This window comes from Passer domesticus, chromosome 3 (genome assembly GCF_036417665.1).
Source record: "Passer domesticus isolate bPasDom1 chromosome 3, bPasDom1.hap1, whole genome shotgun sequence".
NCBI lineage: Eukaryota > Metazoa > Chordata > Aves > Passeriformes > Passeridae > Passer > Passer domesticus.
The window spans coordinates 95,959,986-95,986,449 of NC_087476.1; the positions used below are offsets into that span (position 1 = coordinate 95,959,986).

The 26,464-nt window shown below is 35.5% G+C and overlaps 1 protein-coding gene across 5 annotated transcripts in view; it reads right to left on the reverse strand.

Annotated features, from left to right (window-relative positions):
- Positions 1-26,464, reverse strand: part of BABAM2 (BRISC and BRCA1 A complex member 2) — a 160,340-nt gene that overhangs the window by 69,236 nt on the left and 64,640 nt on the right. For all 5 annotated transcript variants that reach the window (XM_064414502.1, XM_064414501.1, XM_064414500.1 and 2 more), the window contains exon 7: positions 4,636-4,745. In XM_064414502.1, the coding sequence (XP_064270572.1) occupies positions 4,636-4,745 (110 nt within the window). The remainder of the gene's footprint in view (positions 1-4,635; positions 4,746-26,464) is intronic.

Here is a 26,464-nt window from a genome sequence, read left to right on the forward strand (position 1 = left end):
ATTCCTCCTGCTTCCCATGTCTGCAAAGATGTTCTGGGATTTGAAAAAGCCATAGACTGTCATGGATCACTACTAACAATTCTACTGAAATCATCAATTCACAAGAATAATCACATTTTAGTATGCCAAACTGAAAATCTTCTGACTTCTACAAAGCAGACATATAAAAAGGCCTAAGCACAACCATTCATTTAGTGACTGTGTATTCATAATCTGTCTGAAACAGCAGGCTTCTACTGGAGGCAGCATGGCATGGCAACTTCAAAGGTGAAGCTCTTCACAGCTCCCCTGTGTCTCAAACATAGCAAGAGGTGGTACTTGGCAGTAAATGGGTAATAGTCTATGCTTTTCCTCTTCTAACTCCCAGCAGAAAGCACAGGTAACAGACAGGAAACACCTCAAAGCAAACACACATTTCATTTTCTCTTCAATTTTTTCTTCCATCAGTGAAAAACATATAGGAGCATTCAAAGCCAAAGAGTTCAGATCAGGTCCTTGTTATTCTCCCCTGCCTGTATGGGAAGGTTAAACGCAGTCACCGAACTCTGCATACCACCCTCAGTCACAAAGAACCCTCTGGCACAGCTCCCAGACCAGTAAAAAACGACCATTTCAGCCCCCAAAGCATGGAGCCTGATCCATTTAAGCAAAACAACTTCTACTGACAGCTGGTTTTCTTAGCATATTCACGTCTGTGTATTTATCAGAGAAAAGCCCTCCAGGACAACAGTGTTTATTGCAGGATTATTTCTGTGAACACAGGGAACACAGCATGCACTGAGCAACAGCGTTTCTACCCTAATATAGTTTTTTCTTAAAATGTGAACCAAGATGAACCCATTTTTATGTTCTTTAGCATTGATGACTCATTAAAAAAAAAAAAAATTACATACATCAAATTTTTTCGCTTAAGAAAAAAGCCCAAAACCTTCTGATCCACATTCATGTGTAGTATGCTGACACAAACTTTTAAGCATTAATTTAGAAATCAGCTGTTCAATCCTGAACTGATTCTTTGGATTTAGAATCTAATGACTTTTAATAAATGAGAAACAAAGATAGGCAGCTTTATTACAAATTTCCATCCCATAAGAGTATCTAGTATACTTTCACTAGAAAAGCAATTTTGAACAAGATGCCTTCTACCAACAGGTTTAGAACCACTATGAATAACTCATGGAAATGCATCACAGCCCTAAAGAGTAAATATCCCAGCAGGTCCTTATCATGCCCTAGAGCATGGCTGTGCCTACCTAGCTCAGCTGTATGACCCTCTTCCCAAAGCACAGCAGCTCACAGCAGAGGATGGAGAGCATCCTGAGACAAGTCGCCCGCCATGAGGTGGGAGGAAGGGAAGGATGAGCTGGGGACACACTCATGGATGCTGACAAGCACCAGTCTCTCAAGTTGTGTGGTCAGTCTGTGTGGTTTCTCAGTTTACCACTTCCTAGAGAAGTGTGCAGAAACTGTTTTCTATGATACTACAGTAAAGATGGTAGTTTTAAAAAAACAAATACTTCTCATAAATATCCCATGTTTCATTTTATCTTGCTCTAATTTTGAAATAATTGAAAGTAACTGCTATTGGCATCTGTTAGGCAACAAAAAGTCAGAAAAATTATTAAAACTATAGAATGCAAGCTTTTCAAGTGACTGATTTCAAATGAAGGAAACATTAGGAGTTGTTGTTAATGTGTTTTGGACAAATAGTATTGAGATGAACTTTTCAAATTAGTATGTTTTAATGAAAGAATTAAACCAGGTACTGTTATGAATAGTTATTGATGAGATTTTTGTAAATTAATACAAGTAATTCCCATCCCTAAATGTGGGTTTTGTTGGTTCATTGTAAGAACTGCACTTGACAATCTTGCAGCCCGACATCATACCATACGAGTCAATAAAGCACCAGTATTGACTTGAATGATCCATAACTCTTCTCTACTGCATTTCTACCTGCGGCTTCAATATGTGAACCTTTTCAAGCCAACCAGTGCACTAAAATCTTCACCCCAAACCTAAAAGGTGGACATTTTCCTGATTTTGGAAATCTCTCTTACAGAGTCTATGACAAAGTGCAAAGTCTTAGTACTATTATGCCTATTATCAATTTTAAATAAATAGAGCAAATGTGTTTTACAAAAACCCTTCAAAGCAAAAAACCTATTTTCACATTTCTAGGACTCAAATTTGCTGACAAGATCTGTGGGTATGTATCATTTTTAGAAAGGTCAGTGCGGGAATGTGTGTTTATATGGCAGAGCACAAGAGCAATGAGACCTCCTGGGAAAGCAGGAGATAACTCGCTTTACACAAACAGGCCCTTTTCCTCTTATTGCTCTACAAACCTGAAATGTTATTTCATATGTCAGGAAAATGCTATTCCTGTTTGCCCATTCTTCCTAATGGGAACACATTTTAGTGTTAGCAAAATAATTGTGGGAATTTGGTATTTTTCACGTTTTGTTGAGTTCTTGGGAATGTTATGTTGGGAACTATCAACTATTACTTGGGACACCTCAAAATCTGCTGCACATTAAAAAAAACACTGGTAATTTGCTTACATGGCTTTTGTAGATCCAATTACTGTGAGCAGCAGGAAAGATCTTTATAAGCAGAACACAATTCAAATGTACCATGCCATGGCCTCAAGTCATTAAACTAATCCAGAGGGCTTCTTGAGGCTTTTTATAATTTTGGCAAAAAGTATAAAGAAGTACACATTGTTGCTTCAGTTCCCAAACACTGGGAAGTTAAATCTCTAGACTGTCAGCCCCTGCTAAACACAAAGATTGGTTTTGGGAAAAAATAAGAGATAAATGCATGTTTGCTATTAAAGCACAATTTTACAAATACTGGAAACAGACCCATACATTTTTTCATGGCAAATAAGAAGTAGCTAGTAGCATAAACGGAGGTGCAACAGCTCACAAGCAACTTCAGTAATTATCATTATCAGTACCTAGATACTGTGATGGAAATGTTACAAATGCAGAAAGACAGACTGACTTAGATAAGTATCTCAACCTCAACACACAGATAATGTGACAAGGTGTGGCACAGAACTCCAGGGTTTACTGGCATGATTTGAACATGACTGCATCAGCTGTAAATGACAAAATCCATAAATACACCAGAATGTCAGATACATACCAATACCACTCAAGTATCTTTCTGCTGTATCGCTCTACATCACACATCTAAAATCAGATGCTCTTTAGGGCACTGAGAGAAAATGCAATACTTTTAGGAAGACAAAGACTTCCTTTGTATTGCTATTCTGCTAGGTATCAAGAGGTTAACATCTTTCTAAAGATACTGCTGAACGTGGAAAAATATGCAATGTATTCATTAGCTGGTGGATGATTTAGACAGATATACCTGGGTGGCCTGAAACATACTTAACCATCAACATGTGACTACAGCTGGAAATACAATGGAAACTAATGGTAGCCCATTTGCTTTTAAGAGTTCAGAAAAAGAACCCTTTGGAACATAGAAGCATAATTACATATTTGACTACAATTATTCCCTCAACTGATGCTGACAAAAAGGAATGAATTGATGAAAAATATGAAAATGTGAAAGCTACTAAATACATTATCTGTGTGCTTGCACATGCACATGTAACCTACATTTTCTTAAAGTATCTCAGAAGTGTTATATCTTTATCTACGTCAAATTCTGGTTTTTATTTTCTAAACTACATCCAAGAGTTTATCCAGATCAATACTCTGCTGATCAAAATGTCAAGATACCATGTTTCTTCACTCACACAAACTTTATCCCCAAGTTATTATAAAACTGTGGTAGTCAGTAGCTCACATCTTTCCTCTACACAGAAGAGTCATCACCAGTTCATAGGAAAGTCAACTGTCCTATTAGCAAAAAATAACACATCACTAAAACAATGTTTGTTGTTTAAACCAGTTTGAATGTGGTATACCTGTAAACCCTAACATCGTTACTTTTTAAAGCATTACAAGACTGAAATACTGAAGACAAAGAAAAGCATTAAAACATTTCCAATTTCAAAAAAGGAAGAAAAGAAATTTAATGGAACAGATAGATTTTTAGTCTCCAGTCCTCCATTTTAGGAGTAAAAATCAATTTCCCAGCCAATCTGCCAACTGGTAAACAGATCAGTAAGGTTCAATGCTCTTAAAATTAAATATTCAGACATTCTCCTGAAAAAAGTAATTTACTAAAGCTGCAAATTCCAAAAGCATAGTTAACCAAGCCCTTTAGCTTCTACAACAATAATTTATTCAAATGTATTATGTTTATATAGAGAACTTACCTTCACCCCCCCCAAAAAAAAAAATTAAAGATTCCCTCCCACAAAAGCTATCACCATGTTATACCATAGAAGCCATTCAAAATATACTGCCAGAAGAAAGGACAAACATGGTTTTCAGAGACTGTGATGCTACAAGAATATCACATACAAACAGCTGAGAGAAGATCTATCATTTCTCCACCACACACACACAGTCTCAAAGCAACCACTATAACTTTAAGCAATTTAAAGCAATAGTATATTATCATCTAGTATGTTATCACACATATCAGGAAAAGATTGAAAAGTGCCGAGATGAAATAGAATAAACATTCCAGAAAAAACCTCTCACTCACTGTTCAATACGTGGGGAGAGGTACAGCTTAGGAAAAACCTGAGTAGCTTCTGCGTCCTCAAAACTAACGGAGAGGAGTGCAACATCTTCTCCAGGATCTTCATTCACATCCTGTACATAGAAAAACAATATAAATTGGTAAATAACAAACAGAATATTTAAAAGCTTACAGATAAGAACTCATAAGTCAAATATGAATTTATTTAGGAGATGCTTAAGTGAGGAATCTAAACTGTAACCATTGCAAACCAGGTTGCAAATTTATTCTTTCTTACTATATTGGCACTTTAAATAAATATTTTGATCTGCTTAATTTCCTTTAATGTATCAAAATAAAATTACTGAGTTATGAAGTATACAGTACTGTAGTTCTTCAATTCAGTGAACTATAAACTTCAGCAAAAACACAGATTTCATTTTTAGGAATTCTTGGCTTGACATCAGATGCAAATGCCAAAGGAATTTTTAAAATGTTGTCATATCACTGAGTTATGACCACAAATTCTGTATTTGTTATTTTTCAAAGTAGTTTATGGTTCAAACTTTCTAGTGTATTGTACTCAACTCCTGTTGTGGATGAAAAACATTTTTGCAATTAGAAATTTATACCTAGTAGCCACTGCCTCCCAGTTTCCTGCAAATTATACTTAGGCATTATTTTCAGCAAAGACTGCAGATTCCATGAAAGTACTGTAGAAGAAAAAACCAGCATGCCAAATACAAGTTAATGCATTCACAGTTGAGGCTTTCTTTGTATCAGGACAATCAGTTATAGCTTTGGGATCATCAAGAACAAATTGTTTCTGGTTAAGACCTGACATCCCTCCAATTCATAAATCACATACAGTACCAACAAGTGTATTTCTGCCATGCACAACTTCATTTAAGCTCTTGACCTCTAGTTAGAAAGTAATGAGTTAGCAGCACAGTCACTTTCACTGACAGCAAATAATATGGTGCCACTTTCTGCTCACAAATAAATCTTCCAACATGTTTGTTCATATGTACATAGCAACTTGCCAAGATGCCTTTGTTCTTATCTGTTTTGGAAAAATAGGAGAGGAAATAAGATATGTACTCAAAGTAGGATCAACATGGTGCAGAGTGCCCTGGTATGCTACAGGCAGCTGTGAGGAAGGAACAGGCAAACCACTTAAATATTCTTAGGAGGCCCTGCCCTGTGTGGGGAGAAAAAAAATTAAGTGACCGCTGAGTGGTTTCAGGAAGGCAATCTCGTGCCATTTGAAGCTCTGGCAGGAGCAGAGCTGTTAATGTCCAGAGAGACGAGCTGTGTACCAGCTATTACGTGCAGAACACTACATGCCAAGAAACTTAGTGATAAGCTGCAGGGAAGAATGGGTCTTAAAAAAGCCTAATTGTCTTAGATGAAAAATGAGACAGAGCTGACAGTGTTTTCTTAAATTCTGCCTTGGTGTGCAGCTCACTTGTGACAGATGAAAGAAAAGTGTACTCTTAGAACTGCCTGTAAAACGGTCACAAGCACACTATGGCTGGAAATCAGAGCATGGTTTTAACCCTAAGTTACAGGACAACACTCCACATGAGTGGTGAGCACAAACAATAGCTGTTGTCCTGCTATGATCAGTTTATGGATCACATTATGGAATGTGCCTGCCTGTAACAGCAATGGATAGGATCTCGTGATCCAAAATGTTCCCTTAAGTATTGTTTTTAAGTGGTACTATCATCTGGACAAGAGAAAATAGAACAGATTACAAAACCTTTATCAACAAGACAAATAACAACTAAATATACCCAAGAGTACAATCTACCCTGACCTTTTCCCAGTATTTAATGTATTTCCATCATTAAGGAAAAAAATTAAATAAGGAACAGCTTTCAATCCTGAAGCTGACTATAGCATTAACTGGCTTTTTCCCATTAATTTGCTAATTGTCAATCAAACGAAAGAACTATTAAGAGAGATTGAACATCAACGCTTTTAATGCTAATAACAATTAAAAAGATTTTATTTTAATGGGCATTCTTCAAGAGATGACAGGTACATAAAATGGTTAGGTTGATGAGAAGCTCAATGTAACCCTGTGACATGCACTTGCAGCTCAGAAAGCCAACTGTCTCCTGGGCTGGATCTAAGGCAGTGTTGCCAGTGAGACGAGGGAGGGGATTCTGCCCTCCTACTCTGCTCTGCTGAGACCCCACCTGTAGTGCTGCATCCAGCTCTGCCATGGACAGTAAATCCCCTCTTGGCATTTATGATTAGTGCTAAAAGTAGATGTGGACACACAGCTTGACACCAGTTTCTGGAATACTACCAGGTGCTTACTGATTGAGCAAAGTCAAAACAAGGAAAAAGAAAAACCAACTCCAAAACAGATTAGGTGAATGCCACTACAGCATCCATTAGCATATACAGTAATATTACATTATATTTTCTGTGCTCACTAGTGAACTTCATATGAAGATTCATGCCAGGGGGAAAAAACTCATACAACCACATAAATAATCTCTGTATCTTTTCATGTTAAGCTGCAGTAAAATGAAATGTGCAATAAGAGCAATACATTGAGACATGATATTTTTCCAGTTACAAAAGTAAACAACAAACATGACTGCAACTCCTGCTGCCAGCAGAGCACCATTATGTTTATACAGTTACTGTCCAGTGCAAATCCACGTAAAGAAATTGGCATTCTTCTATAACTATTACTTTTCAAATGGATGCATATTTTCAGCCCTGAGAAATGAAAATTGTTACTTAAAAAAGACCCCAAACCAGCATTCCTGTAGGTTTTAAAAGACACAGAGCACCATGAAGCTGCTCAACCTTACTGTTCAGGCGTCCACAGATTTACAACGAACTCCCTTCTATCTGACACCATACCATTTATTCCCTTCAGCCTCTGTTACTTTTATTTATGGAAGAAGCTGCTTGCTAGAACTGCATTTGACACCGGTATATCTGTTAGAACTGCCGTTTATAAAACCAAACCAAAACCACATGTCTTACAGATAAACTGTGGAAAACTTTTCAGCTAATAAACTTTTTTGATGTTGTCTGTGCCAGTTACAACTTAACCCTTTCAGTGATCTCTGTCCCGGTCATCTGTAGAAACCTGTAAGTGATCGGGTGAGAAGATGGAACCTTCTAATACCAGGCCATGCCATGTGCCCAGAACAGGGGCTGAGATCTTTTCATTACACCACAATGTCCAAAGGCAAATGCTGTTTTAATGCTTCTTATCAAACCCTGCATAGACAGCATCTTCCCTTTTCCCACTTCTGCACATGTATCCATATCAAAGAATAGACCAGATCTGAATAGAGCCCCAAAGTAAGAGTCACCTCTATTCTTGTTTTTCAGCAGGCTTCAAAAGATAGAGTGACATCCAACTGCTTTGGCAATATTATACCCTTTTAGGAAAAAAAAAAAAAAAAGAAAAAAAAAAAGAGCCTGCTGAACTAGAGCCACATGTCATTTTTTAGTATTTAAGCCTCCATGCTTTTTCTTCTTATAATTTTTATGTAACTTACAATACAATAGATGCTTTTATTAAACAAATTAATTTTATATTCAAGAAGAATTGATTTTGTAAGAATGCAGAATGGCAATTTCCTATAAATGTTAAATTTCAAGATTAGAACTGCTATAATAAAGGTGCCATTTTATACTCACAGAACTTTTTCTACACAAGACTCTACAGAAGGCAATATTAAAATGAACTTCTAACTGAAGAGAACCCATCCTGGGTCACAGGAATTTTGAGGTTTAAAAACTGAGTGTAAAAGTGCTTGAGATCATTAGTTAAACATGTTATAATGTACACCTATTAATTTTTCCATAACAGTCTCATGCCTGATAGTAAAAAAAATGAGCCTCTAGAACATTGCAATGTAAAAGATCCAACACAGATTTTCATAGTGCCTTTCTGCCACCTTGCTACTGTGTCTTCTTTTAAAAAACTATTTTTTTCATTTCTGAAAATGTCCATTCTAATCAAACACTAAAAAAATGGATATACCCTTAAAACTGAAAATAGTTTTCTTTCTCAAGAACTGCAAGGGGTTTCCTGTGTTTACAGAATACTTTGCACAATGGAACCTCATCCTTGTCAAAACCTCCAAAGCATCGTGGTGAGAAAAGAATGACAACAAAAAAAAATCTAGACATTTTCAACTCATACACTTTTTCTTCATTTACAGAAACCTAGTAACAATTTAAATACAAATTTTCAAAACCAGAAAACTCATAATATTTTATTTTAATTCACTGTTTTTCTACTTAGCCAGTGCAGGGGAAAGGTTCATTAAGTATGCATTTTCAAAACTAAAGAACAAGAGACTATGTGAAAATATAAATGAAGAACAGAAGAGATGAAAATGGAAGTCTGAAGGCATTTAGAAATTTTTCTCCCATATACCTCATGAAAGGACATTGAGTACCACAAAACTCCAAAGAAAAATTTAAAATTCTATTTCCAATTGTATCGGCACTAAGTTAACAGCCATTTGTTAGTTTTCATTTCTATTAATCTCAATTTACATTCAAATACATGTTTCAATGTTTACAGCTGCTGCCTTTCCAAGATCCTTAATCTTCTTACAAAGTTAGTAGGAGTTGTTTATGAAAATTACCATCAAAACCACTTTAAATACTCTATCCAAACGGCATTGTTTTCTCATATCCTACCTACTGTAATTGAAAACTGGGAATTTACTGGAACTGACAATTTATTATGAGTCAGATGGTTGATAGCCAGGCCAACCAAAACATCTGCTCTGCACAGTCACAACTGCTATAACCCATTTCCTCTTGTGCCTGGAGTTCTACCAAGTTGTACATTAGAGTTCCTTTTCCTTAAAGATGCAGAGTATGGAAAATCAGTTATTACCTTTTCTTCATTATCAAAAAAAAAAAAATTGCCTTGCAGCGTCTGATTAAAGTATACTTTTGAGAGGAGATATTTCTGTATTTGGCACCCAAAAGCAATTCCCTGCCCCAAACAGTAATGCTTAAAGTGGTGACTTCAGTCTTTTCCTGGGCAGTAGCAGGACCTGTCTTTCCATGAAAGACTAAGGATGGAGGGGGCATGAGACTGGGAGGAGAGCATGAAGTGGGATGATGATGCACAAATCAAAGATGTGGCATTGAGAATCTGGTTTAGTGTGATTAACTGTAACAAAAATGAGAAGTAAAGAAGTTTTGAATTTTGTGGAAAGGATGGGAAAGTATGTGAAGGAAGAGTACTGGCATGCTTTCTGGAGGACAAGCAGCTTCTGACCCTGAGGACAGCAGGAAATAAGGGAGCTGAACTTCTGGTAAGGCTGTTAAGTTTGTACTATGGATATACACAGCAACTGGTGTGGGGATAAAAGTGAGGGAAGAAAGAGAACACAAACTGTTAAACCTATTGGATGTTCCTTTGAGAAATTAGATCCTCACAGATGATTGATATTGTATATGCCTCCTAACAATATGGTGAGGCCAAATCTGCTTCAGGAGGGAGGTTCCCAGTCCCAGCTGATTGCTCCTACCTCTTGCTGGAGGCTTCACAACTCTTCAGTAATTGGTTTTGTGGTACGACTAATTGAAAGAATGGAAAACTCGAACAAATGGGGAAGGGATTGCTTAAAAGGACAAAGGATAAACTTACACGATGTGGTAGAGGTTGTTGGGATAGGTGGAATAGAAAGGCAGAATACAGATGAGAACAGAATGGAGTGAGGAGACCTTGATCTTAGCATAAACTGGCTGCAGATGCTAAGTGGATCTTTCAGCAGACACCTACTTGCCTGTGGTACTTCTCAGCCCAAGTCAGTCAGCTTCACAGAAGTTGAGTGTGAAATTTGTATTTCAGGTTCCTTTCTGAAGAAAGAAAGGTCTCCAGAAGAAAAATGCATGAGAGTAACATGCATTCAGAAATTCAATTTCTTATTCAATCTCAATTCAAATTTAATTCATTAAATTCTGCATGATACATACCTGTAACATACTTCAGAGAACAATTTGGTTTTGAAGCTGAAATGTGAATTACACCAGAGAATACACAACACTGTTTGCTTCCTTAATATTAAGAGTCCTCTTGCTTCACAAGAGTTAGCAATGTTTGGCTTTTCCCCACCAAATGGTAATGTGCAATAAAATGAAAATAAAACACAAGCAATTTGTACCCTTATTGTGTGGCAGTTTGATGAGCTTTGATATGAGCAGCTACAAGTTCTGCCTACCTTTTCCTTTATCTAGTTGTGAGTTTTTTGGGTGTTTTTTTTGTTTGTTTGTTTGTTTTGTTTTTTTTTTTTTTTTTTTTTAATAACAAAACACACTAGGTGAAAGCAGGCTAAGGAATGTGGAGTGGCAAATGATACTGAGAAATCTGCTTCACTCTAGGGAGATATTTAATCACTCCAGGAAATTCTTTCTCCTGTCTTCCAGGAAACCCACGAGGTCTGATCAAGAAGTGTTGATTCTTTAAATAGAACTTAATGAAAACAAAGGCAGTTACCTTGAGTGGACTGCTCATGGCATCAAAGCTTTCCATACACAGTCCCTCTCCCAAGGTAAGACAGCAGCAAACACTCTGGGCAAAGCACGTTTGAGCTCAGTGCTGTTCCGATTTTAAAAATTACATGGAAATTGTAGGCTGGGAACAACTTTGTAAAATCTGAAAAGCAAGCTTCTAGGACAACATACTGGGTTTTCTCCATTAAACAAAATAAATCAAATATCTACTGAGCATTAAAACTACCAGCAAGACCTCCAAGCATACCACTGGGCATCAATAGCTGAAGACAAAAACAACGGATGTTACACAAACAGTGTGACATCCCAGGGGTTCTTTTCATTGTCATTGTTCAGGGTTTTCTTGTTCAACATTTACACATTAATCTGTTTTGTCCATACTCCTTTCTGTTGTTATGGTCGTGGTAATTTACTGCTACTTTCACAATATGATTGACTGTTAAGGGTTAGGTAAAGAATACTGTTAGGAAAAGCATAAGAAATTACAAAGTGTTAGGAGGAAAGAGTAATATTCTTGTCCATGAAAATACGTGCTAGATTCAAAACCTTCAAGATTAATGGAATTTCAGACAATAAAAATTAATTTAGTTTGACAGCAGAAAAAGTTGTGGTGACACTTTCAGCACAACAATACTGATTGCTTAGGTCTGAAAAATAATCTCAGAAAACAAGGCAGATTTCTTCAGTGGTCAAAAACATGTTTTGGCAAGTTTGAGACTCAAAATCTGAAATACATAATCCAGGCAGTATAAAATTAATATGTGGTACAGTACAAAATTAGTATTTTTTAATTCATGTCAAGCAATCTAAAATGTTTTCACACATTCATTTTCACATACAAGAGATACAAAACATATTTGCAAACAAGGATCATTCCATCATATTGACTGAATCTAAGTCTTCACTTGTTAAGTGTGTTTTGATGACACTACAGTAGAGAATATTTAATATTTTTAGAAGAGACTGATATGTAAGATGCTGATGATCTTAAATTTCAATTCATTCAATGGCACTTCAGTATGAGTACATTTGCTCTACCTACTCCAATATCAGGTATCACATTCAGGTTAAAATAAAATAAAAACCCAGCATTTACAGAATTTGGAATACATCTGGTAATACATTATTAAAAAAAAAAAAAGAAACACAAAAAAGGAATAAATATTAGAAATCTAGATTGCTGGGTACTAATCTCACACCTGGCTTTTCTATGCATTCATAAAAAATCAGTTTTCCTTCCTAGAAAATTTAGGACATCAGTTTATCAAACACTACACAGAAGCATTGTTTTATTTTTGTTTAGTTTCCTTCTAAGCAGACCACATAAATCATTAAGTTATTATAAAACACTACAGTTTTGCCAATAAGTAAATTACCGTGAGAGACACCCCTGCCCCATTACTCTGATGAAGTTTTGTAGGCAAGGAACAGATTCCAATACCACCATGTCTTTCCTAGAACCTCAAGGAAAGCACCTTGAGGTTGACAGGAGCACCTGCGTCTGCCATCACCAGCTGATAATGAGGTGAACAAAGTGTCCAGAGACGGCAAAGCTTTGTTTTTAACTGTTCTGAAACAGCAAGCAGCAGTTGCACACACTCAAACCAAGCAAATACTGCCATGTCTTGACAAACACCTATCTTCTAAACCTGTAGTTATGACACTTTTTCCAATGTAAGCCTTGTTTTAACCTTGTTTTCCTGATAAAGACTTGGGGACACATAAAAACTGGAATTCAAATCCTTCGTTAGGATTTCACCACGATTCAAAACTCCCCAGCCATCTCTTCTCTCGACTGGACTGCAACTTATTTAGAAAGCAATATTTGCATTCCTTTCCCCATTTTACTGATTTCTCATCTCTTTAAAAATAGCAATGTCATTGGAGAGGCCAAAGAACAGTCATCTTGTGTCCAGTGGAAAACAAAATCTCCTAATAAATACCCAAGTACTTAACTAGATGACAAAGAAATCATTGATACAATTCTAAATAAAATAATTTTCTTGCCAAGCCAACCTTCTAATTGCAAGTATGGCTTTTCTATAAATGCATATTTATATGTGTAGATTGACAAAACAAACATAACATTATCATGCAGGGCTCATGGCTGAGAGATTCAGAGTTAACAATTATATTTGAGAAGAACATAATGTATTTGTGCAAGCAAGGATTCTAGGTACAGAGCTGACTCAAGAACAACAGCATGACACTAACAATAGTATTGTTTTAAAGATAATGAAATAATTCATTGATACAATTAATAGATCTCACAAAAAAAAGAGAGCAGAAGTTAAAATACTGTGAAAGAGACATCAATCATAAGTATTTCTGTAACTGTGTAACTGCGTTGTGGTTGCAAGTCAGCAGAAGCAGTTATTTTTTAAATCAATCCAACTTTTATTAAAAGCTTTTTCCCCTGCTCTCTACATATTCTTCCATGTTCCTGGTTCAGTGAATATCTCTGCAAAATCAGAAATACTATAGATTACATGGGTCACAACAAGAACACCAGAGTAAAGCCATATCCTGAGCTATGTCTTCAGTGAACCAGGAAGTACCAACATGATTTCACAGATGAAAAAGTGAATAATCAAAGTGTAAGGTAAAAACAAGCAAAGTTAAACTTGTTCAGTGGTCTTTCACCACTGCAGCTTAGCACTGCTGACCTGATTTAAAAATATGAAACATTTTATTTTAAAAGGAAGTGTCAACATTAAAATTATTAACTGCTATGAGTTGTTTTGTCAATTGCTGTTTCCTGAAAATAACAGGAATGTTACTTATTAAAGTTCACAGGACCTTTGATTCACAAACTGCCATTCTGCATTCCCATCTCAAGGATATATTTGTATTTCTTTTCCAGAGAATTTTATTATCCCCTCGATTCACAAGCTGTTATTACGCATTCCCATTTCAAGGGTATAATATTTTTATTTCTTTTCCAAAGAATTCTATTATCCCCTTGTCTCATTATTCCATTTATGTCAAATGGATCTTAAAAATAGGAGCATGTGTCTGTGTGGGGCATTCTCTGCTTTGGACAAAGAATATGGAAGTCAGAGCATCCTGCCCCCCTTGAGCCCTATTTACAAACATTCAGCTTTCCAACAAACAACATACTTGGTCTGCACACAAGTATAAATGTATACAGATGTCACAAAGAGTAATAACTGTAATAAAAATAAAATTCTTGCAGTAAGAAGAAAAACACAGCTTTTCTCTTGTATTTCTGTGAAGGTGGATCCTGATACAGGTGAGAAGCAGGACACTGGAATGAGGGATAAAAGCTGTATTCATAAAAAAATGATTGTGACATTGGTATTTCAGAGTTCACATCTGTACTGCTATGTAAATCAGGCACAGTTTGAAATGTGAGAAAAATTCACAGGCGTAGTCTCCTTCTCTATGTATAATAAAAAAGTGACACTTAGTGACATGCTGTGTCAAGAGAGGGCTTTGGAACTTCCAGTGTGAGACAGTAACTCCTGTACTTGGGAACACAGCTCAGGTGAAGGCTGAATCATCAGGTGTTGTTTACCTTGCCCAAGACAGTGCCTGAAACACGGGGTGTCCAGCTCAAATGTGGTCCCACTGAATTAAAGAGGTAGTTGCTAGAACAATATATCATGTATTTCCAGATGGAAGACTGACTCCATCACTGACATTTCCCTGATTACTGACTCAGAAAAGATCACCACATCTTTTATCTGTTCCATCAGTGCATCCATCACCAAGTTAGGAGGAAGAATTTGGAGAAGTATAGTTAAACTCTTTTATGGTGTCTGGAGCTGTATTTCAATAAAAAAGATTAGAGTTCAAAAGCTACTAATATTCATACCACACTTGAATTTTTTAAGTCTTTCCCGACACTTTCTCTCATATCATTTGTTCCAAAGTTCAGGGGATAATTTTCTGTAAATGCAACTTTTAATATTGTCATAAGGCTCGAAGTCACCTTCATAAGCTCAACTGCTTCAGCACAGCATCCCAGCATGCACAAATTAACAGAGTAGGAATATCCTCTGCTCTAGGTCTGATATACAGCTTTCCGATCATAAAATTGACTAGTACATTTTTTATTAGGGAGGGAGACCTGATTACATACAAGCAAAAGTTGGATCACAACAAGAAAGTTCCAATTGGAAGCTTCTTACCCTGTCGTATAGGAGAGAGCATTTGGTTGCTTTACTTTTATATTTTCTTTTTCTTTGAAGCAGATTAAATACCACATTAAATTAAATACCACATTATTTTCAGAAGTTTTCTGAAACAATGCAAATTCGATGCTCAAGCTTCAAAACTGATGGGATTTGCTGGATGATTATTGATTTGGTTGCACCTTGCAGTTATGAACTGAGTTCATGGGGACACACAGACAATGGTAACTCCTCTACTCTCCCCTTCTTTATGAACCTCAGCTTTCCTACATTGTTGGAAATTTGGAATTGTTCCTAAGGGAACAATTTCAAAACAATACAGCCGTTTAGTTGTCTTGAATGTACACCTACAGTGGGGCTCACTATGATACTTTTTTGCAGACAATATTAAGCATTTTTTAAAAAATGCTTAGGAAAAATGCCGAATTGGATGTTCTTTTAAAATAGCATGTGAAAATCAAACTAAGTGCCAGCTAAAAATCAAAGAAGCCAATACTTAAGATGCCATTGTAAAACACAGCAGATTAAACATAAGATGTAAATAGTAATATCTAAATTCCTATGTATATTATCAAACTGTAAGTCTGAAACCATCGAGCCTTTTCTACTATGAAGCCACTTAGAAAACAGTTGTGTCTTATCAGTGACAAAATTGCAGTCCACAGCATTTTAAGGATCAAGGGAGAAGGAAGATTCAAGTCACATGCATTCTGGAAACTCTCTGAAATTGCCAAATTCAGCTCAATTTTTCTAATTAATCTTTCCACTCTCAGCAACCTGATTTTTTACAAATCTATGTAAAATTCTAACATCTTGATATTTCACGTGTAAGATTCCTTGTTTTTTCATTATAGCATTTATCTAGAAATGAAGTGTCTCATCTGTTATTTCTAGGGTTCAGACATCATGCTAGAAGCTTATATTTTCTTATTATTTTCTGAATATTAAGAACAGATGAGATGTTGGCCCACCATTTGCTCTTTGTATGCAGCACCTTCCAACAGTCATAGAAGAAAACCACCTACACACACATTCTGCCCCAACCTCACAACTACCCAATACATCAACATCCCTGGGAATAAGAAAATATATTGTGGAATGTAGGAAACTACTTGAAGCTAGATATCACCTCTAGCTTCAAATAAACACGTTGAGAAACACTGCTGTAACTATAAATATAGTTCAAGTTTTAGCCATCAGAGAAAAGTCTACAAATCCACTCTAATTAATATTGAATACATTAAACAAAACCACTAACTGGTTGCAGCATGTTCCTTTTAAGGTCTACAAGTCAGAGTCTCCTATTAAGAGTCATAACTGAAGTAGCATACAGTCAAACAATATCACATAGGGAATCAATTTGTAGATACAGACATCTACACAGAATCAGTTCAACATCACACAGAATCAGTTCTAATGTAAGATCTTGTAAATTTAGGGAACATCAAGACTTAGAACTGTGAGTGTAGTAATAGAAATACACATTGTATTTCAACAAACAAAAATAATTAGGAGCTATCCATGGAGCATGTAAATATTTTTTTGTCCTCACAATAAAAATAATTGCTAGTAATCAATACTGAAATTCAACACCACCTCAGTGTTATTTTATAGCTATGCAAAGAATGGACCTTCTTTTATATTAACTTCCCACTCCTGCAGCCTAAGTAGCCATGGGACGAATCTAAAAATTTTACTAGTGAAGCTATAGCCATATGTTTCTCTTATGTGCAGTTCATTAGCAATATAACAACTCATGTTTAAGTGAAAATTTTAATAGACTTGACTTCTTCAAATAAATCCATTGCATTTGCATTTTTATTTGTAAAAGCAAGGACAAAAAATTTCATGTTTACTTAAAAAACTGTTCTTAAATTATGGTTATATTCAATACTTACCTATGCTTTAAACCCAGTAAATGTCACTGTAATCTTAGCATCACTGAAAACAGTAAATCCCGGAAAACAAATCAACCTGTCCAAAAGCACAACCTCAACTCACACAGTTTCATTCTACAATCTAAATGAAGCTTCACAGAGCTACACTGGGAATAGACCCTCATTCTTAGTTCTGCTGGGTACTTCTTTCAAATGTGTATCTGTTTGCTACAACAAAGTTTATAGTATTTTGGTTGTATTGGTTTGAAACAATTCAAGAAATAATACTGACTGCAACCCATGGTAAAGTGTCCTACAGCTGAGTATGTTCAAAGACAGCATTTCAAGAGAAGATATAACAATTTATTTATGTTCACAATCCTTTGCACAATGCAATGCTAAAACTCTTTAGACATAGCCATGGCATATGCAGGTGCACCTACCCATATGTATGTATACAGGTTCTTTTCAAAGAAGATACGCTCTGGTTACCAGATGGGCACTGCAGTAATTAACTCAAATGAAACAGAAGTGAAGATCTTTCTATTCTGTCACTCTTGCTGCTTCATTTGGGATTCACACTACAGTCTTGTCAAGTTCTGACCTTTCAGCCCAGACAGTTACTCACGTCATGAAAACAAACTTTCCCTTAACTATGAAGCTCAAGACCTCTCCCTCTCCATGCAGCATTGTTAACTATTTGGTCTGCAACAAAAGCTACTCCTTTGATTTATACTTGGCCCGCAAGCAATCTCCAGAAAGCTCTGTCTGAACCAAGCCTTCATTTCTTTTGATTGGTCCACAGACTCCTTGAGCAGTATTAAACAGAAATTGTTAATATTGTTTGGAAATAGCTGTTGCCCTGGCTCCACACAGGCTTTTTAGCCCCTACAGTCTGTGACAACCACAATGAAAACTTCTACAGCCTTCACAGACTGTCAGCAGGTCTGCTTCTGAAAGTGCTTTGCATCTGGGCTTCTCAGTGCTATCAATGGCAATATTTATACATACATGAAAAGAAACTTTCAATGTTTTTCTTCTCCTCCCTAAAAAATTATGCCATTCCCTTTTGTCTTCCTCCACATTCAATTCCTCAAATTCCTTAACTAACTGAAAGGCTTCTTAAAAGTTTTTGTTTGGGTGTTGCTTTCTAAAATACATTTCTTTATTTTATTTAATTTCCATGGCATATGGAAACAGATGCTTCAGTTGAGCTCCTTCAGCCTGAAATACAAACTGGCTACTTAAACATATCCATCTTGGTCTTCCCTCAGAACAACTGCACTTACTTGACACTAGTTTGTCTTAAGGCTGTGTCCAAACAGATGTGCTTATGACAAGTGGTTATCTTATTGCATTTAATAAATATAGAAAATATATCCTTTTCTACTAGGATTAGCAACCCCGTACAGATTTCTATCTTTTTTTCCCCAAAACTTTTATTTTCTTCATTCTGAGAGGAACTTAAACCCCACTGCATCAATCAAGCATAAAGTGTTCCCACATTAAGAAATACTCTCTGCAGGTATTTTTGTATCTATGAAATTGAAGATGCTTTACATTAAAACTTTAATCTTCACAAGATTACTATAATTATTAGTTACACTATAATAACTGGTTTTGTGGCAACCACATGTTTGATGCTCTATTGTTAAAAGAAGAGCAGTCCCTTTCATAAGACTTTACTATCTGGAAGGCAGATGTATAAAGATACCAGGAAAGTCCAGACACAAAATTGTTTGTTTGCTTTGTATTGTAATTGACTCATTTTTTATAGCTCTCACAACAAATTACCTTAGAACAAGAAAAGGAACTAACTGAAGGGCATTCTTTGCCGTAGCCAGTTTCACTGTGGAACACACTGAAAGGTGAGGTACAGTTATTTAAAAAATGGGGAGAACAGAACAGACACACTCTGACACCGCTGCCACATTTCCTCAGGAAACTGAGCTAAAACTACAGCTAAATTAACCACTGGTTTATCTGAAATATGGGAGGGAAACCCTTGACACAAAAATGTATAAAGAATGCCTTCATGAAAATGTGTTCAAAGGATATCAGCCGTACTTCATTCCTACTAGAGGTTATCATTTCCAATTGAAAAGCCATTCTTGAGAAGGAAAAATGGAAATTGCTGTTGTAGGGGTAGATGTATGAGATTACTACGATGGGCATTTGCAGCAAATCCGTTATATGCTGTTCATAAGGTTCAATAACCCGGAAAGCAGAGGCTCAAGATTGATGGTGAAATGACCATTGTTTATACAGCTCCTCCAGAAAAAGTCATCCACTCATTTTTTCAGAAAACAGTTTAAGACAAAGTGTTGCCTTGATTAATAGGGAGGTGACAAACAGTACAGGGGGTAAGTATGAGCTATAAAAATTCCAAAAAAAGTTCCATAAAACTCCTTTTTTGAGGAAGATAAGAAATTTGATTACTCTTGATTGAAAACATTAAAACTGGATGTCTATTAGGTGAAAGAAAAATGCAGAGTGGGCACAGATACTTCTAGTGCTCATCAGTCTATAACGTACTCCTTGAACAAAGCAGATTAGGTCTTATTTTACTGCTTCTCAAAGAAAACTAAGATAACACTATTGAAAACTTTATTTCCTACCTACTTACATTGGTGAAGAGCCACTCATTACCAGACTGTAGCAAAGGTGCTACACCTTATAAAATATCTTAGAGTCAACAACTCTTCCCTTGTCTCAGTTCAAATAAAACACTTTGGTGCACTGTTCATTAACATGATTAACATAATTCAAAGTGTTTCTAATCTCAGAAACACTTTGTTTCACTATGCTTATGTGAAGAGACCTTTCTCTAAAGCCCCATGCTTTGTGACCTAGTAAATTAATTATACACAAACTGCTGGTGGACTAATTGCCAAAAGCATAGAAACGTGTGTTTTCTTTGAAGATGAGAGATACTGCATCAGACTAGATTTTTAAATAGACAAAATAAGAGGAACTATTCTGCTGAGTCTTCATGGTACAGAAGTTCATTTCTAGTTATAGTCTATGATTTTTTCACCAATTTAATATGAAATATGAAGTGATGACACTCTTTTTCTATCATATTTTCAACAGCAAAATGCATCATCCAGAACAAAAAATGGAGCCACAATTTAACTGTCATGACATTGTAGATAAGTCACATTAGACACTGACTCCTCAAAAATTTTTCAACATTTCAATATATTAACTATTTTTCATATATTCTGTGATGTTTGTGTTCAACCATGTCAGCTAAAGAAAGGTTTATTCTCAGCAGAATATGAGTGTTTCCAGTGACTTAAACACTGTTCTTTAATCTAACATAGTGAAATTATTGTTAATGCCAAGTCCAATAGGAGATCCTTTTTCTTGGCTGTAAGTCTGCAGGGACCTTAGGTAATGGAATCAAAATCTTGAGCTTTAAACAAGTACTGGCACAAACCTAGCTGCAGTAACCAGAGCAACCTCAAGTAATGCTGTAAAACCTGGTGTCTGCTCAATAGACTATCTTTTTTTTGAGCCTCAGGCAGTTGGTGAATATATATCTTTACATTAATTCCCAGTTAAAGTTAATTTTAATTAAATAATCTTAGGATGTTCTCACCACAAATGATGTGCAGTATTATTTTAACAAAGAAATTTAGTCAATGTTTGCCAACTTTGAGAAAATCCTTGCTAGTGGATATCACAAATAAAGTAAACACTGATCTTCAATTTTCCTTGTAGTATAAATTATGTCACTTTATGTATTTTGAATTGGTGAAAACTTCTATCTTCATCTTTTATCAAGGCCTAGCTTTATTCTTTTATTTACACAAGGGAAGTTAAGTATCTTCCACATTTTAGCACCAGAAAATGTAATGAAATGTAGTCTGAGGGTACCCAGCTCTGATATTGAGTTACCTTCATTAATTATTAAAGCCCAAAATGAAAGGTAACAAACTTCTGACACTACTACCAGCAGTAAGTTAGGCATGCTAAGACTGATCTGCTTTGGGATCTACAGCGTTGTTCTGCCTGAAAGACAGCACTGGGTACATAATCAGAAAATAAACAGGTCTTAGACCATCTTAGACATACATCTTCTACATGCGTATAGAAATTCCAAGGACTTTGCAAAGAATACTCCATGAATGATTAAAATACCTTCCAATACTGCCTTTCGAAGTCAACATACCAAATTTACTATGCTTTTCACTTGATTAAATAAACAAACATTATTAAATAAATAAATTCCATATAAGGAGGGTTTTGTTCCCACTGACATACTGGGAAGCCTAGCAAGCTCCAGCACAGTCCGGAGCATGCAAGAAAAAAGATCTAAGCCACTCTCTTCCAAAGAGCATGAAATACTGTGGCACTAATCAATCAGACTTCTGGAGCTAGGGTTTGAGCTCTGTGTTGAGAAAACTTGGCTAATACAGAGATGATAATGCCAGGCTTTGCATTCTTGCCTGAACTGATGCTGAAGCCATCAGCAATCCTGACACTGGTAACAGCCACCTCAGCACTGGGAATAGCAGTGATTGTGTAATGGATAGTCGGTATCATAATAAAATTTCATCAATGAGTTTCTTTCATAAAGTACTGGATTCTTCATAGGGTAACCAGAGGAGGCATGAGGCCATTCCTGAACTCAATTTTGGTTTGATCAACCTGACACCACAACAGTTTGAGCTGTCATTGACACCTGAAGATCTGAATGTTCACTTGTCAATGTCAGCAGGAAGAGAATGACACCTAAGTCTCATCATTGAAAGCTAACTTCATGTTAAATTAATTTGATGCCATTGCTCACGTGGATAGACTTGAATATAATTTTCACTGTCTTCTACTTCATTTTGACATATTGAACTGACATTAAATAATTTAAATAAAGCAGCACAAAAGCATTTGGAAGGTACTTATAATTCAAAATATCTGTCTTGAATTTATACATACATGCACTTTAAGCTAACAGTAGCAATTGAAACTATTACTAAAAAGGACTAAAACATTATTTAAAAGATAACTTATGACTAAAGCAAAAAATGCTTAAAACACCAATTAAAAACTATTTCAGTTTGTTTGAAATTAATAAAGTTGCTAATTTCCTTTCTACCTCCAACGCTGCTGTATCAAAGGACATCATTTGAAGACTTAAAAACATGTACTGAATGACAGCTCCTTAAATTGCATAAAGTTCAACCATGATAAACAAATACTCAAATGGACAAAGGTTAGCACACAGAATAGCTTGTACTCACCTATTAATAAATACCATATTAAATTTGGGTTGACAGCCACAGCTAAATTAGCAGATGAAGTAATTATTATGTTTGATACTCCATGGCTTAAAAATCACAACTACTGGAATCTATTTTTGGTCTGTTACTACCTTACTCTAGCAAAAGTTCATATACCAGTTTCCCATTTTAAAAGTGTGGAGATTAATATATCTTATCAGTGATGTTACAGGGCTTAAATCAGTATTTCAAAACCTTTGGTTTTGACTGCAAAGTCCTCCATCAATGCTGCAGAAAGGAAACTTGTTAATCTCAATTCCTTTAACTGCCACCAACTGCCTTGTGAACAAGAAAAAAATTCAAGTTGCAGAAGCATTTCCAGTATCAGACAACTATCACTGGCAACATAAAATTCTTTTAATAGAAAAAGAACGAAAGAGTAATTCATTTGATGAGCCAAATTTCAGCCTGATGCTTTTATAGGAATAATAAATCTCTAAAACCAGGATTCATAATATTGATGCAGAAATACTGAGACAAACTCAAAACTATTAATGGTGCAAAAGACACCACTTCAAATGCTTTTACCTGTCTGAACCAGTTTTGCTGCTTTGACACACCTACAATTCTTGTATATATTTATCCCTCAGAAACACAGAACAAGCACATAACACAAAGAGGCCTTTATATATAATGCCATATAATTACCCTTTACATTTCAGATGGTTTGAAAATCTGTGTTTATGAATATAGTTCTGTGATCATAATCCTGTTGACTTCAATGTGGGCAGAGTCCACCTCATGGAATAAAAAACACAGTCGTCTCTTGACTGGCCTGAACTGCACCAATTGGGCCAATTAGACCAGCCTTTCTATAAAGGTATCTGAAATATTTGTTTTTAAAAAATTGCACGCAACTGGTTTCATAACAGGAGACATAACACTTCTTGCCTTGATCACTTTCCAGCATCATAAACCTCTGCCTTTTTTTCTAACACAAACACAGGGAAGTGAAACTACCAGGTACTCCTTTCCCATAACATGAAATATAATGAAAATTTCTTTGAAAAACAGGGAAGAAAACCCACCAACCATGAAGTATACATGGTGCTCTTCACTATAGCCAAAACTATGGTTTAAAGCTAGAAATCAACTCTTTTTTATGACAGTTGGGTATGTCAGTGATTTGCACCCAAATGCAAGTGACTTTTTCTCATTAGTGAATAACCATTGACTCTGTGTAACTGTACTATTATTTTCAGTATTTGTGTAAGAAAAATGGAGAATCTACATTTAGCAAAGCCACACCATCCTTCCAAAAAGTAATATGGCAATTTGCATTCCATACGGTATAAATATATTGCTTTGTAGGCTTCATTGATCGAAATCTTGGTTTTACATCTCGTATTTGCACCATATGTAACTTTCTATAAAACAAACTGCAGGATGAATACAATAGAAAGAAGTAAATTCTACTCTCATTGCTCTAGTCCTTTACAGAAAAAAAAATTAATTCTTGTACTGCTCTGAAAATACAAGCACAAATTAAGCATAAGTTCATTTATTGAAAAGTTGTCCACCTGCTTTTCAGCATGCTTCCAGACCACTGAATAGCTGTGCAACCAATAATCTGTTGTAGAAAGAAACTTAAGACTGCAATAAGAATCAAAATATGGTATCAATTTGGAACTCTGTGCCACTAATAAGTTTTAAATATTTGCCCCTTGTTTTAAATATGAAAACCCAAGAAATTATGTGACTTGCCCTCTCAGCAAGATCAAAAGGAATCTCTCTAAGAACCTCAGTGGAAACAAAAAATATCAAAATTGTTCTTCCTTATCCTTCATGTTGAAAATCTCACAGTGACACAAGGAAAGAGAAGACACTGATGCTCCCTTTGAGGCTTTAAATATATTTCATAATATATCAAAATAGATATTTGTAGTATACCAAGCTGTGCACTGCCCATGGACACACACGGATGCAAAGAGCACATACTGTCCTCTTTTTTGGTCAACAGTTTTGGTCACTTAAAGGGTTTGAGTTTGAGAATTCTGGTAATTACTGTTACACTTGAAAAGGAAATATACTGTTAAAAATGGAATGCAAATTGAAAAATAGTGCCTATTCACTTTTGAACTTATTTTATGATTTCACAATCTTAAAATAAAATATATCATTTTCTCACCATAGATATCAATGCCCAGTAATTTGTCATCATTCTCAAAAGAAATACAAAACATATTGAAAAACAATAAATAAATATTTTGCTAACAATTATATTTGTACATAACCAGCTTAGAACTGCACTAAAAAACTCTTATCTTCATATGCAAATTCCTGGAACACACACATTATCAAGTTCTTTTATTTTTTCTTCATTTTACAGGCAAGCTTCTAAACAAAGGCAATTGATAACAGTCTCTAACTATGGTGGGAACAAAAGAATAAAACAAATCAGGCCTAGTATCCAGAGAATGGTTTATACAAATAGAAGAAAAATAAATAGTTGTCTAAAAATTAACTTTTTATGTTTCTGATGGTATAAAAATTTGATTTTTAAATCCAATTGTCATTTGAAGTTAAAACATTTATCAACAACATTTATCGAACTACTTCTTCCCCTGCCAACAAATTTTTTTTCCAGACACAGTATTCCTTCATGTGCTATTTGAAGGGAAATACTTCTCTGCAATAAAAATTCCTTCCGTATTTTTTTTTCATTCCACTCAAACTTACACCAAACAAGAAAGCATAACAGACATCCTTTTATGGTTAAAAAGATCCTGACCAAGGTTCTTAATGTTCTTGGACAAGCAATGCCCACATAATCACAACACTTTCTTGACTTAACACAGTTTGAAGATGAGGTTGATGCTTTACATGCTCCAGGCTGAACAGATTTGTTAGGAAGACATGTCCTGACAGATATGCTTAAGAGACTAAGGCCATTGATTAATCAAGAAAGGAGTCCATTAAAATAATGGAATTCAAATATTTGTCGATGGTTACTTAACAGGACACTGTCAAGGTTTTTTGTCAATTTTTGACTATGCCCTTCTCAATCAGCATTAATACATGCTTGGCTCCATATCTGCCTAGCTTTCAGTGTGTTAGAAGCTGGACTGCAATTAATGGCTGCATAAAAAATAACAAAACAAAACAAAACAAAAAAAACAGTCCCAAACTAGTAATTCACATGAAGTGATAAACTGAGCATGGACAGGAGAAACAAATAAATATCTGGAGACAATACTGTAAAAGTTTCAAAATAGTGTTTTCAAAAGTTTACATGCAGTAAGCTTCCAAAATATTAATCTCAAGAAGAATCTTTTTCATTGTATTTTTCAAAGAATACAAAATTAGAACACAGAGATAAAGAGATAAGACTTGTTTCCAGTCTTTCTCTGTGATTCAAGAAACACTACTGTTTTGTACAGCTGTAAATATCTTAATTGAAAGTACATTCCGAAATTGCCTTAATACGGTAATGCAGAGATTATTCATCTTTCTCTACAAATTCAGACTCTTGTTTTTTCTGTCCAACCCCAAAACAGCTTTTGCATATTCAATGAGCAGGTAACAGTCTTCATACTGAAAACTTACTATTGATTCTTTTAGCTTACATTAAAGGAGAGATTTCCTTCACAGTAACAGTGATGAACAACTCAGTGGAAGAAGAAGAAAATCAGCTGCACCATGATCTACCACAAATGTTCCCAAATGGATCACTTGACTAAAGATTTAAACTATATAAACCCTTACATAAGCATTCCCAAATTGATTTAAACAACACTGATAGGTGATTGAGCTGCAGGAAAGAGTTTACAAACAAATTCAACTGAATGCCTCGGTGCTAAGCAAGTGTAAATGTTCTACTTGTGCATTCATCCCATTTGAGCCAAGTTGTTTTAAAACTTTTTGGATGATGAAAAAATTCTGAATATCGTTTTTCATTCTAGTGTAGACATACTGTAAATTTTCCTCCCTTTTAATTTAGTTTCAGATTCAGTGCATATGTAACCACTCTTTTCAGATGCCTCCCCACTCTCTTCACTCTTTTCCCTGT